The sequence below is a fragment of the Populus euphratica genome, unplaced genomic scaffold (genome assembly GCF_000495115.2).
Source record: "Populus euphratica unplaced genomic scaffold, PopEup_1.0 scaffold5.1, whole genome shotgun sequence".
NCBI classification, from domain to species: Eukaryota; Viridiplantae; Streptophyta; class Magnoliopsida; order Malpighiales; family Salicaceae; genus Populus; species Populus euphratica.
In genome coordinates, this window is record NW_011499848.1 from 2977204 (window position 1) to 2990323 (window position 13120).

General features: G+C 32.9%; 2 protein-coding genes across 4 annotated transcripts; one reads left to right on the forward strand and one right to left on the reverse strand.

The window, feature by feature from the left end:
- Positions 1-324: 324 nt before the first annotated feature.
- Positions 325-3868, reverse strand: LOC105115221 (peptidyl-prolyl cis-trans isomerase CYP21-4-like). Of its 3 annotated transcripts, none has more exons than XM_011012080.1 (8): positions 3585-3868; positions 2603-2769; positions 2435-2474; positions 2207-2260; positions 1607-1692; positions 1090-1227; positions 855-1002; positions 325-763 (listed from the first exon to the last, which is right to left on the reverse strand). In XM_011012080.1, the coding sequence occupies exons 2-8, from the start codon at positions 2752-2754 to the stop codon at positions 677-679; spliced, it is 705 nt and encodes a 234-aa protein (XP_011010382.1). In that variant the 5' UTR covers positions 2755-2769; positions 3585-3868; the 3' UTR covers positions 325-676. The 3 variants fall into 3 exon arrangements, with proteins under 3 accessions (XP_011010382.1, XP_011010369.1, XP_011010376.1); XM_011012067.1 differs by having other exon boundaries at positions 2603-2794; positions 3585-3866; XM_011012074.1 differs by lacking the exon at positions 3585-3868 and adding an exon at positions 3278-3366 and having other exon boundaries at positions 2603-2794.
- Positions 3869-5971: 2103 nt separating this feature from the next.
- LOC105119276 (uncharacterized) lies at positions 5972-6940 on the forward strand. The gene is made up of 3 exons (XM_011017402.1): positions 5972-6357; positions 6450-6494; positions 6562-6940. Exons 2-3 carry the CDS (start codon positions 6463-6465, stop codon positions 6938-6940), a joined length of 411 nt encoding a protein of 136 aa, XP_011015704.1. The 5' UTR covers positions 5972-6357; positions 6450-6462.
- Positions 6941-13120: the final 6180 nt, after the last annotated feature.

The window sequence follows — 13120 nt, forward strand, 5'->3', positions numbered from 1 at the left end:
GAAAATAAATAAATAAATCATTTTTTTTCCAAAACCATTTTAACAATATGATATGCCATTTGTTATTTAATAATATGATAGTAAAACACAGATCATCATTAAACCAAGCACTAATCTAATATCAAGATATTTTTTCTAGAACCTAATAATCCTATATAAAAAGAACCAAAATAAATTATTCCAGTTCCAGTAAAGCCAATGTTAAAGTATAAAAATGAAAAAAATTGAAAACATGCAATTATTCAAATAAACAAAACCACCCCCCTCAAAAAAAAGAAAAAGATAAAGATAAAACAAAACAAAATAAAAACTAACAAGGTTTACAGTCAGAATGGGAAGAAAAACAGGAAATAAATCAGGACAACCGTTGTTAACAACAAACTATCGGTAACAATAATAGGACCTGGTAGGGGTCGTGGTAGATGTCTCCAATCTCTAAATGGCCCCTTAATCCCCAAAATAAGTCGGGCCAATTTAAGCCATTCTACAACCCCCTCACCAAAAAAAAAACCCTAGTAAATTATAAAAAGAGGCCTGCAAGGTGAAAGTAGAAACAGAAGTATGTAGAAAAATGGCGCAGCACCCAGAAAACCTTGATAGAAATGTCAAATCATCAGTATCTCAGAGAGCAGCCACAGCACTTGGCAAACTTTATGCTGAACTCAGTTAGTACTGCTCAAATATCGCGTTTCAGTGTCACGCCAATGATCCCTACTGGAGACTTGGGCCGATAATGTTCATCTGTGTCCACCTCTTCAATTTCCTGATGGAACATTGCAGATAAAAGGTTACTAAAAAATGATGCAGCAAGAAGGCAAGAGGAACAAATCACTCGTGAAGAACATGCTTTATACCTGCACCACATCCTCTCCCTTTATGGCCCTTCCAAACACCAAAAGCTTGTCATTTAGATCTGGAATGGGTGCAGTTGTAATAAATAGCTCAAATCCTGTGTTGTCTCTAGTTTTTGAGGTTCCGATCATAAAAGCTTCGTGCTTTGGGCTGGTTATCACATTTAGAAATTATCATTGCAGGAAACAAAATCCAAATTCCGTAAAATGGCAGACACAAAATCTCAAGCAAGAAAACCTTGTAGCAAGCCTACTGTGAAGCTTTCCTTTAGTGGTCCAATCTTCAGCAGCACCAAGGCCTTGGCCATGCCCTGCTTGAATTACATAATGCTTGATCACGTGATGGAAAGGCATCCCTTTGAAGTACTCTTTTTGACTGCGAAACCAAATTTGAAGATTTAAGAGTAAAACAAAGATAAATGAATATACAATGAAATGGAAACAAGAATGAAAAGAGAAAGAGCATCATCATAACTACATTACCAAACTAATAACTGATGAAATAACTGGTGTTCTGCCATTACACCAGATCATGGAGAAAAAAAAACCATTGTAAGTAAATAGAATGGAATTTCTAAGCAATCTCTCATTTTAAAATTAAAAAAAAGAGAGGCAAATTCATCCAACACATTCTTGTTATTGCATGCTTAAAAATATCGGTTTAATGAAATATATTTCTGTTCAACAAACTATGTTTCTGTTCAATGGAACCAGTGGATGTAGCTAGAAGAATACCAACATATGTTGTTGCTTACCACAAGTCAAGGAATTTGTCCACTATCATTGGAGAACCATCTTTGTACAGTTCTACTGTTATATAACCTTTTGATGTATTCAGAATCTACAGAGGAATGAAAAATCAAGACTTAAATAACTGCAAGGAATTCCAATCACATTATGGCAACACAAGTACAATTTTATGCAAGTGATACAAACAATTAGTCATAAAGACATTAAGATGGAAACAGAGATGTTAAGAGGGGCTCAAGAAGAAATAATATATCAATTGCATCTAAAGGACTTCCTCAATCCTCAATGACAGTCAGAGAGACATTCTATGTCTTTAAAATATCTATTGTCTGTTGTAGTAGTTTATCTAATCATACTTCATGCAGGAGGAGACTATCCATCAGGCACACATCACATTTCAAATGCTGCTTGTTACATAATAGTAGTCTCTATATACCACGTGTTTTCACATGCTCACTCACACTCGCACAAAAGTGGCTCTTCCAAATAGATATTTAACCTTTCTTGTCAAATAAATACACTGTGACCAGCACCTCAACCAACATCTGCTACAATCAACTATTACAGCATAAAAATTGCAGCAGCAAGATAACGCAACAACTTACAGCATAACCAGGGAGATCATACTTCTTTGAATCTGAAAATGAATTGGCAGTGTCCTGAATAACATAAAATGGTATCAGCTTTAAATAGGATGGATTTACTTCAATAAAAAGAAAAATTATGATTGGATCAACCACAGAAACCCTGATTTGCTAGATGACAAAGAAACGACCTGACAACTTTTTTTTTAAAAAAAAAAAAACAAGAAGAAAAAAAATCCTATTACATACCTCAAAAGTCGATAGACCACTTACTGGTTGGTTCCTTGACCTGCAAATAACATGTTAAATCAAAAGAATAATTTCTGAACAAGATCCATTAGTAGATTCTCCTGAGAAAACTGATGACAATGATCCACAAAACAACAGGCACCACTGAGAAAGGAAGGGACAGCAAACCTTTGTGACCAATGCTTATATGTTGCAACTACGGACAATACAATCACCACAACAACCAAGTTACAGAGAAATATAGTAGTGGCACTGATCCGAGCTGGTCCCTTCTTCCTTTTGCTCTGATTTAGCAATGCCTGAGGTTTTATCCTTGCCATGAATTGTAACTTTGACTATATTTTTACAGACAAAAAAAGCCTGTAAATTGCAAAGGACACTCAATACTGGGCCAGGTAAGAAATGAATCAAATCCATAGAATCCTAAAAAATGAAAACTAGGGCACCACTAATTCCAGTCAAATACTTTAATCCCAGTCCTAAAATAAAACTAGGTAGTGAGCAGCATCTCTAACCTGCCTCTGCATAACATGCAAGCATCTATAACACCACTTTCTTTTCTCATCATTGTTTGATCAAATCTATCGACTTGGATTTACAACCCTTAAAAAATTACTTCAATGTCAAGAACAAGTAATTCTATCATTCAAACCCGACTGTAAAATTACAGAAAAGGTAGCTTTACTATATACCTTGTATAAGTTTTCGTGCTTGCCTAAAATCTATCTTCACTCTACCAACATATTCAGTTAAATAAACATCCTTTAAAATAATAGTCAACTTCAATTCATTCCAAGGAAAGCGAATTCCTATATCTGAAAATCGAAGCCAAGGTGCAATTACCGAATTCAACATCCAATAAAAAATCCGTGTGTAATTCTTGTTTTGCAAGCTCAATTAATCAGATTAAACAATTTTCTTTTCTGCATGTTAACTAAATGCAGAACAACAAAATTAGAAACAAAAAATCCCTCTCAGACTATCGAAAATAGGATTTCTCAGCTTAATCAAAAAGAATTAAAAGGCTACACGTTCAATTCAGATCCAAAATTTCTCTAAAAGGTTGGAAACCCTAACATTTCATGGACCATCAAAGCATAAAAGTAATAATCACGCAGTGCATCAAGAGTGAAAATTAACGAGACCGTACCTAACTTTGATAGAATTGGCAAGTTTAAAGCGTGCCACAGCCAGTGACGTTAATAACTTTTCTACTGCTTAAAGAAGGAGATGATCGGAAACCTGACAGTCCGTTGGGATTGATTAGCAAGAGATTAGATGATGGTGATTAATTGGTTAAGTTTCCAGGTGGTGTGGGTTCCGCGTCGTGGATTCAATTCAAAAACTGACCGTAAGAGAAATGGACGGTCTTGATGAAATCGAAGTGGAGGACGATACACGCTCACGCTTCAGTCATGATGACATGGTTATAATTTGGATATCACTTGGGCCCAGCCTACAGTATAGTACGGGTTCGCATACTTTCTTGCCTTACTTCAGATTTTTACCCTTTCTTATTGGTTATCAAAAAAAGAAAAGGAAAAGGAAAAATGATTATAACAATAATCTTTGGTTCCTAAAGTTATATTCATTTGTATACTATTTGTTTTAACGTGTTTCAAATTTTTATTTTTATTTTTAATTTTAATTTTTAAATTGTTTTGAAATATAAAAAATATTATTTTAATATTGTTTTGAAATTTTGAAATATAAAAAATATTATTTTAATATATTTAAAAATAAAAAATATTTTGATCCCGTAGAGGTAGCGCTGAACAACAATAATTCTATACCAAAAAAGGGATATTTAACAACCAATGGATTGGATCAACATCTTTTGCATAAACTACCGTAAGTTCGTAACTAATAATAATAATAATAATAAATCATCCTCCAAACCTTCACAAAGAAATCTTTCTTCTCCTAGTTCAAACCATCCCTGTAAACTACTGCTTCTCTCTAACAATTTCAATATGTAATATTTTCATTATTCTTCAAAGCCTGAAAACTTCTCCCAGTTGATCCAAGTCTTGCAATAGCAACAATGTCTAGCTTTACAGTTCTCGAATTGACAGTGAGCTCTAATGAATTTTATATCAATGATTTGCTTCTCTCTTCGTCATTAATTACCGCGTTCAAAACTTGCTACCGAATTGAATTTATAATTAATCACTTCAATTGATATAACCGGGATCTACAACTGTTTTCCGATTCAAGCGGTAATATTCTGATAAAATCTAAATTTATTCATGACATTTCTTTATGTATTAAATATTAAAATAAAAACTAAGAATTAAGAATCACCAACAGTGAGATTTCAACTTGTCTATCACTTGGGATTAGGGAATGGAATGGAGAATGAACGAGGATGGGAAAGACAGGGGAAGAAGAGGCGCGATTGCACCAAGCCAGTGCAATTAACTATGTGCGAATACAGATTCTGGATTGCAGTAGAAGCCAAGGCAACATGGTCCCATTTATATATTTCAATCGTTACTGATTGAATCTGGATAAACTGCACAGAAAATTGGCAGCGACCATGGAACGCTAGTCAGATCAATACCCCCGCCACTCCCCGAGAGAGATGGGATCGGAGTCTTTTTCTTGCGAAGGAAAAAAAAGATCACAGATTTATATGTTCATCTGATCCGGCTCTCAGTCTCCAGCTACGGATTATAAGTGCCCCACTTGTTTGTGGACCTCTCTGCAAAAAGGTACAGAGAATTGGACAATATTGTTTGTGGGCCCATTTGCCATTTGCTTATGGCTGGAAATGGACTTTCTTTGTTAATGGGTTTCTGATACTCTCTGGCCTTATACGAATCACCAGTCCAGGCTTCAAATGCACAGTGTTCCATGTTTTTCTCATAATTAGCAAAAAAAAAAAACTTTATAACATTTGTAATAATAATTTTGATGACTAAGATAGAAGCATAGTTTTAGGTTCCCAGCGCAAATAATCTATATCTAGTTTATTTAACGTAGATAGTAATAAAACAACAGGTAAAAAAATAGTTATTCTAGCAGGTTTTCATTTAAATTAAGGTTAGTATTTATTTTTTTATTTCATTAAAAAGGAGAGGAGAAAACATTGAGCTGCATGCTTTCTAAGGGTAGTATTTTACATAATTATCAATACTCACAAATTCTCACTAGAATCCGGTGCGTATTTAAAGTTATTTACTGTCACATGCTAGCTAGGTTATAAATACTACTTTTAATTTGGATGGGAAAATAACATAACATATAAAATGACTAATTTTTTTCACTAGTTTTCAATAGAAATAATCTGCATTCGATAAATGAAATAGATAAAAACTATTTACGCCTTGATCATTTTTAGGACCACACATTTCACCTCGTATTTGTTCTTTACTATATCATCATTTTCTTTAACTAGGCTAACGTTTCCCTGATGTTTAAAAAATACGAAAAATACATGCAAGTGAAAGGATGTAGACTGGTTATTTCCCTGATGTTTAAAAAATTACATGCAAGTGAAAGGATGTAGACTGGTTTTAATTTTGGATTATTTCGTCTCGAGAAAATAAAAAAATTGTGAATGTTTGTGTTTATTAACAGAAATTCCAAGTAGTTGTCAATGATCCCATAAATTGGGCCAAGGCGCCTAGCACACAAGAGCTGAGGATGATGCCAGAGGTGCATCGTGCTGGTAATTTTCCGCCACAAATAGGGATGAATCTGTTACAAGCCAACCAAAACCCCACGACCCCACCACACCCTCTCACTTCCCAGCTACAGTGTCCTCACAGTGACAAGAAAACGAGTCAGTGAGAGAGAGCCCGAGCGCCAGCGATCAGAAACTTCCCAGGCAAAAGAAAAGACCTTCACTTGAAGACCACGCCTTCTTCCTCGAAGATCCTTTCAATGACGATGCTTTAAGCACTGCCCAGATTAATCAGGTATCGGGATCCTTCCATTTTCTCTCCACTTCTCACCAACCAGACAAAACCTTATTTATCTTCCTAATTATTTTTCTTTTATTTTTTGGCAGATTATTCTGACGCATGGATTCAGAAGAACACACAAGCGCTCCAAGGCACGTGGTTTAACCTCTTCTCAGTTACTGCATTTTTCATTTTGTTTTCTTATTTTTTAATTTTTAGAGCAACACGGCGATTGACGCTGGAAGACAATTTATCGCCGTACGATGACGCATCACTCTCGCTCGGTGAAGCAAAACAAGACTTGGAATCTTTGAAATGGCAGGAGTGTTCAGACCAATCTATCGAGACCGTGCTTTTCAAACACAAAACCAGTGATGAAGTCAAATCCAACGGTCATGACGATGCTTTCAAGAGTTTTGTGCGGTCGTCACAAGAAGAGGAGAGATCTAGGAGGATGAGAGGTGTGAGTAGCATTGTGGATGATAGTGATGCGATGCATGGGCGTCCTGGTGGCTGTACTGACGTGGCTGTTGGCTGTGTAAAATGTAAATCAGTGGGGTCCGTTTTTGTACGTCGATACTTTTTCACCAAATTATAAAAATAGTTGATTTTGGTGTTTTCAAGTTTTATTTTATGAAAAAAATATAATAATAATTATTTTAAATTTTAATATTATCTAAAAAATAAATCTAGATAAACTTAAATATAAGAATAGTAACGACTTGTTTTTTATCTCAATAGACAACACATCATCTAATTATTTCTTTTTTGAAAAATAGAGATAAGTAATAGGTTGTCCGCACATTAAAAAAACTAAAGAGTATGTGTTAAACACAGGCACGCAAGCCTTGGTTTGAAAATCACCAATTAGGTTTTTCTTTTGCCTTGGATGGCTTTAAGTTTTTATATGCTTTTTTTTTTTTAATGAGTTTGGTCGTAGCATTCAATTTTTTTATTGTTTAATATATTTTTTTGTCCCTTATTCCATCATTTTTATTATTAAAGGTGTATATTTTATTTAAATTAAAAATACAATTTTATTATTTGTTATCATTTATTTTTTTCAAAAATCATATATGCTTTTACTATCTCAGTTACACTTGTCCTGATAGAGATTAAAACTAAAGAGTCCTTTTCACGGTAAAAAAACACTTTGCACATGCAAATAAAATGCTATGAATAATTACAATGTGTTTTTTAGATTATTGAACAAATTTTAAGATAAAGAATGATTAAAAAAAAATCAACAAAATCAAGTTAAGAGTTTGACATTGATAAGTGTCACCCTAGTATAAAGAGATTAACAAGACAATTTCGTCAACATTAAAAAAGATCACTATGAGGTCACAAAAGAGACCACAATTGTTGTCTTAACCTTGATTGCTTCCTGACATGTTAGTTCTTGAAATACGCATATATGTGTTCTCTATTTTTTTTTTATATCAAGTCAATTTAATCATAAAATTATTTTTTTTTTAAATTTAATTCTTAATTTTTCATTTCTTTTTAATCTAATCCTGAATTTCATCTAACTCATTGTTAAAAAAAAAATTAATCATTACTAAAAAAAAAATAATAGAAATCTAGCTAGAAAGAAAATAATAAATGGAAAAACAAAGAGATTCATTGCCAGATAAATCACCTTGTTGGGATTATATTTATAACCTGAGTTATTAATTTGATAAGTTAATTTTAATAAAAATGAGTTGTTAATTTGATAAGTTAATTTTAATAAAAATTAATATAATATGGTATATTTTAATAAAAAAATTATTTTTAATTTTTTTTATAACTTTTCAAAGTAGTTCCAACTTAATCTAATTTGAGCTCAATTAAAACTCATTCAAACCCTAACTAGAAAAAGAATAAAGGAAGAAAAATAAAAAGATAAATTATTCAATTAAATTAATTTATTGTTGTTGTGTTTATTAGATGGATCATAAAATTTTATGTGTTAATTAAGATTAATATAATATATCATTGCTTTTTTATTTCACTTTTTTTTTAATTTAATCATTTGATATTTGATAGTTAATTATGTGAGATTTATACTAGGGTTAAATTAAAATAAATTTTAAAAAATGAAATTAAAAAGAATAAAAAAATTAAGACTAGGGTTAAATTAAAATAAATTTTAAGAAATGAAATTAAAAAGAATAAAAAAGTTAAAATATAATATATTGTAATAAAAAATCTATGATCATTTTTTTATATATTTTTTAAATGTAGTTTATCTAAAATGATAAAAAAATTTGATTATTTTTTATTATAAATTACTATTCATTAAACAACTTTTAAATGATAATGAAAAATTTTTCAAAATAATTTATAAAAGACTTTTTTTTTAAAAACAATCTAATCTGCGATGCTTGAATGAGTTCTCCGCTGGTACCTCGAAGTAATATAAGATCATATACCGAGAGAGGTTATTATCCACGTTAAGTTTATAACCACTGAACTCACTTTTTCAATGGTGTTTGATTCCGAGAGGAAAGAACGAACAATTCGAACATAAATTCCTCCTGGCATCCCCGGCTGAATCACAATTCGGTATCTCATGAGCAGTTAGCAAAATGTGTTACGGTAAAGTTTCGTCCGTGGAATCTCAAATTCAGTGGCGGTGAGATTGTTTATCACAAAATCTTTTTTCTGTCTTCTCGTTTCTCTCCCCGCCTAAATCTTGGATCATGATAAAGAAAAAGAAGAATCTCGAAGTGTTGATTTAGATGCCCTTCTCGCTATTATCTTAAACTCGAATTTAAATGGAGAATGCGTACACCGAACAAAGAAAAAAGTCCGGTTAATGCCGGAGATGAAACAGAAAGAACTTTTAAAAACCGACGGAATAAAAATGAAAAAGAAAAACGAAGGCACCCTATGTCCACACGTGTCTTGGACATAGATGTTGAACACTTTTGTTTCTGTTGCTTAGGTGGCCTGCACAAGATTATTCGAAGCCCAGACCACTTTTAACTCTTCTTTTTTTCAATCTTTCGGTCTGTGATAACAAGGGGACCTCTCTCCAGGCGCGAAAATCGTGCTTGTCTAATAAAAAGGCGCGCCTCGCTTGTTTTCTTCCTTCTCGTTGATGGCCATAAGAAACTCACGACACCAATCGATTGAGTTGTACCAATTTCAAAATATATGTACTAAATGGATATAAATTATTTATTTTCAGGAAATAGGACACGTGTTGGAACTGTAATTAGCTAGAATTTCTATGCGTCCAAGACGCCAGTGTTGGGACAAAAAAGACCAGTACGTGTCATACACATCTTTCGCAAAACTCTTTTTTTTTTGTACCTGGATATCAAGCAGTGTTGCCTTTTTATTCCTTCTTATCCCCACGTACCACCTTGCTAAAACTTGGTGGTAACTCGCCAGGGAGAGTGAAAAACGATCATAACACACAATTTACTCCTACCCTTACCCTTTTCACAGAACTATCAGGTGTCCATGTTTGCTATACAGGGCACGAAGACGAAAACATCAAGATTCTAATTAGATTGCGCAAGTAAAGGGAAAAAAAATAAAATGAATGCGTGCATGTTGGGAGCTGGGAAATTTGTTATTCTGCATGATTTAGGATATGTATATATAGAATCCTAAAATCATCGTATTAACTATATAATCCAGAAAAACAAATTACTATGTGTGCTCTGTGTGTGTGTGTGTTTTCCATCGATAGGAAACTTCAATGCGTGGCAAAATGTTATTACAGCTGTTTAAGTTTAAAAGAAAGCCACAGCGAGTTTAACAGTGTCGACTGTTGATAGCTTCAATGTTTACGATTTATTTTTATAATGAAGTTTATATTTTTTGACATTATAATAATTAGGATTTACTAAACCGTCCTATTGAAAAACAAGAGGATCTGTCACGGTTTCCGATCATCGACCATGCCAGTGTCGAATAAATCTGAGATAACAAATTCATGGAATATCCAAGTCAATTTTTTTAAAAAATACATATCAATTATACGTATAAAAAAAGTCTACATGGCATAAAAAAAAAAATCAGAAAAAAACACGACATCCTAGCTAGTTATGCATCCCGACTCCCCTTTTGCGGGGGGCTTTTGTTTTTTTTTTTCGTTGGCGTATGCTAAACATCGATAAAAGTTCAGTCTCGTAGTATAAATTATATTTATACATCTCTTCTCCATCACTCGTTTGCCTGACTTGCATATCAAGTGTTTTTGGCAGAGCATTCAGGTCTCTGAGACGTGGGACATGTACTTGACCATCCCTCACTTTTCTTTTCTTTTTCCTTCCTTCGTCTCCTGTCACATTATCTTCGCCAAAATATTCATATCTGCGACAAAGGAGTGGTACAAATAAATTGTAATCTCATAGATAAAGATTAAGAAATGACAATGGATGGTTACGGGAGAATTGCTTAATTGTAATTTTAGAATTTATAAAAATTAATTAAAGTATATGTAAATTAATTTAAATACCCTATATAAATTAAAAAAATGGTAATTGCTCTAGTTACTAAAACTATAACTTCATATTAATTAATTATTTTAGATTAGAAATTTGAAATATTAAATAGTGTTTTAAAATAATTTTATATAACTCCACTGTATATAGTGAAACATTTAAAATAATTTTATACAGCTCTATTTTAGAAATTTGGGTAATGCTATTCATGCTTCAATCTAGATTTAAAATTGCTATCGATATCACATGTATATGCCTTGATACTCAATTCAGATTCGGATATTTATTCGGGTACCACAATTATTTTTTTTAAATATAAAATAAATCACGTAGACAACAAATATAATTAAACACGTCACATTGTCATATCACAAAAAAAAATTACCATTTAAATAAAGCTAGACAAAAAAAAAATTGATGTAATTTGATGGTAAAGCATGGATATTTTTACCTGAAATCGGGCACGAAGTTGCTCAAAATCCAAAAGAAATTGCTCACTTGGAGCAGGAAGCTCTCTGCTGAGAGTAAAAACATATTTTTCGGGCAATTGAATATTTATATAGTTATTAATTTTAAAATATATAAAATTAATTAAAATACATGTAAAATTATATTAACACCTATATTAATTAAAAAAACACGTTTACAGGGTTTGTTCTTGAAATAAAAATAATTTTAAATAAATAAGTAATAATAATAATAAGAGAATAATCCTTGAATAAAACATAAATTAAAAAATCATAGCTGCTCGTGAACTGAACCATCAGGTTCAGGCTGCTTCGCCGTCAAACAAGAATTAAAAAATATTCATGGCTAATATTTTCATTTTTTTTTGAAGGTGATTGATGGGACTGAGAACAGTACTGAAAGAGATTATCTTTGCCCAAATAGATACTGAAGAGATCGATAATGATAGCTCGAGCTCGGCGGAATTGGTGATCACATGGGGAGACATTAACTACTGCAAGTGGTGTCGTTGTTGTCACAGCCATAGCCACTACTAATCTTTGGTTTCGGTACATTTTATTATGCGCAGGGTGAGACGACTATGAGCGGGACAGCATGAATCCTAAGCTCTCTCTATCTCTCTAGTTTGTCTTTTCGGGTTTTTTTTTCCAGCCCCGACCCGTATATTAACTGGGTCTGTATGATTATTCATGGGATGTGGGTGGAACCACCATCTCTATCGATCCCTCTAATCATATGGATTCTTTAAATGAGCTAGAAAGTAACAAGACAAAACACCAATCATAGAAGCGAGACTACTCTGCAACAACAGCTGGGATCTGAATGAAGTAGCAAATCAGGGGGTATGCAAAGACTTCATAAGTATGCCCTGAATGATTGATACATATTCCTTTCATGGCCTACCTGTTTCACATGTTTTTCTATTTGCATTTCTTAGGCTTTTTGCTGTTTGCTCCATCAATCAGTGTGGCAGCAGAGAATAAAACAGCAAAAACAACAAAATGAATAATAACAAATGAATACCACAATGCGCACATCATTGGTGGCACTGCCACTAAACCTAGCCGACATCTCATTCGGAAACGCCAGGAAAGAAGAAGCTTTCTTATGTGTTTTCACACTCTTGACAGAACACCGCTTACCGAAAAGTATAATAAATTAATGATTATATGCCCAGGAAGATTTATCATGTTTTCATTTTTTTATACTGGGTTTAATTTAACGAAACTAATTGTTTCTATTGCCATTTTTGGACACAGTCACAACTAACATATTTATGAGAATCGTTTCCAGATCTTGTCGCAATTCATGATATATTTTAAAGCTAATCTATGACGCGACCTCCCTTCTTACTATTTAAACCAGGCCTTTAAAATAAGTTATTGTTATTTAAAAGAACGTGATCTTATTTATTAACTAAAGATAAGTATACAGCTATAATTCTACTTGCAAACGTCAAGGAAGTGGGTATACAACAAACCTTCCACACCATCATAAGAAGGAAAAAAAGAGAGAAAATCCTCCCAACAGACGTTCCATTCGGCCTGTAATTTATCTATAATTTTTTGTGAGATAAAAGAGATTCGGACTCAAGTTCAACTTATAACGACAGGTTGCTAATATTAATCATAACGATCAAAATATAGTAATTTAGATTTAAATAATTGAGAGGCTTGTGAGCCAGCAAAGAAAAAATAGCATATATGGATTGCTCTGTCCTTGTAATTATTAACAATTTGTTTTATAAGTGGGACTCGAACTTGAGTCCCAATCACTCTTATTTTACAAAACCATCGACAAATTACTTGGACAAAACTTCAAAAGGGCCCTGCATGATTTTGAGCAGCAGCAAAAGCAAGATTACC

Coding starts and splice junctions, on each gene's coding strand:
- LOC105115221 (XM_011012080.1), bottom strand. CDS start 2,754: ATGGCAAGGATAAAACCTCAGGCATTGCTAAATCAGAGCAAAAGGAAG. Junction 1,693..2,206: donor ATGATCTCCCTGGTTATGCT/GTAAGTTGTTGC, acceptor ATTCCTCTGTAG/ATTCTGAATACATCAAAAGG. Junction 764..854: donor AGGGAGAGGATGTGGTGCAG/GTATAAAGCATG, acceptor ATGTTCCATCAG/GAAATTGAAGAGGTGGACAC.
- LOC105119276 (XM_011017402.1), top strand. CDS start 6,463: ATGGATTCAGAAGAACACACAAGCGCTCCAAG. Junction 6,495..6,561: donor GAACACACAAGCGCTCCAAG/GCACGTGGTTTA, acceptor TTTAATTTTTAG/AGCAACACGGCGATTGACGC.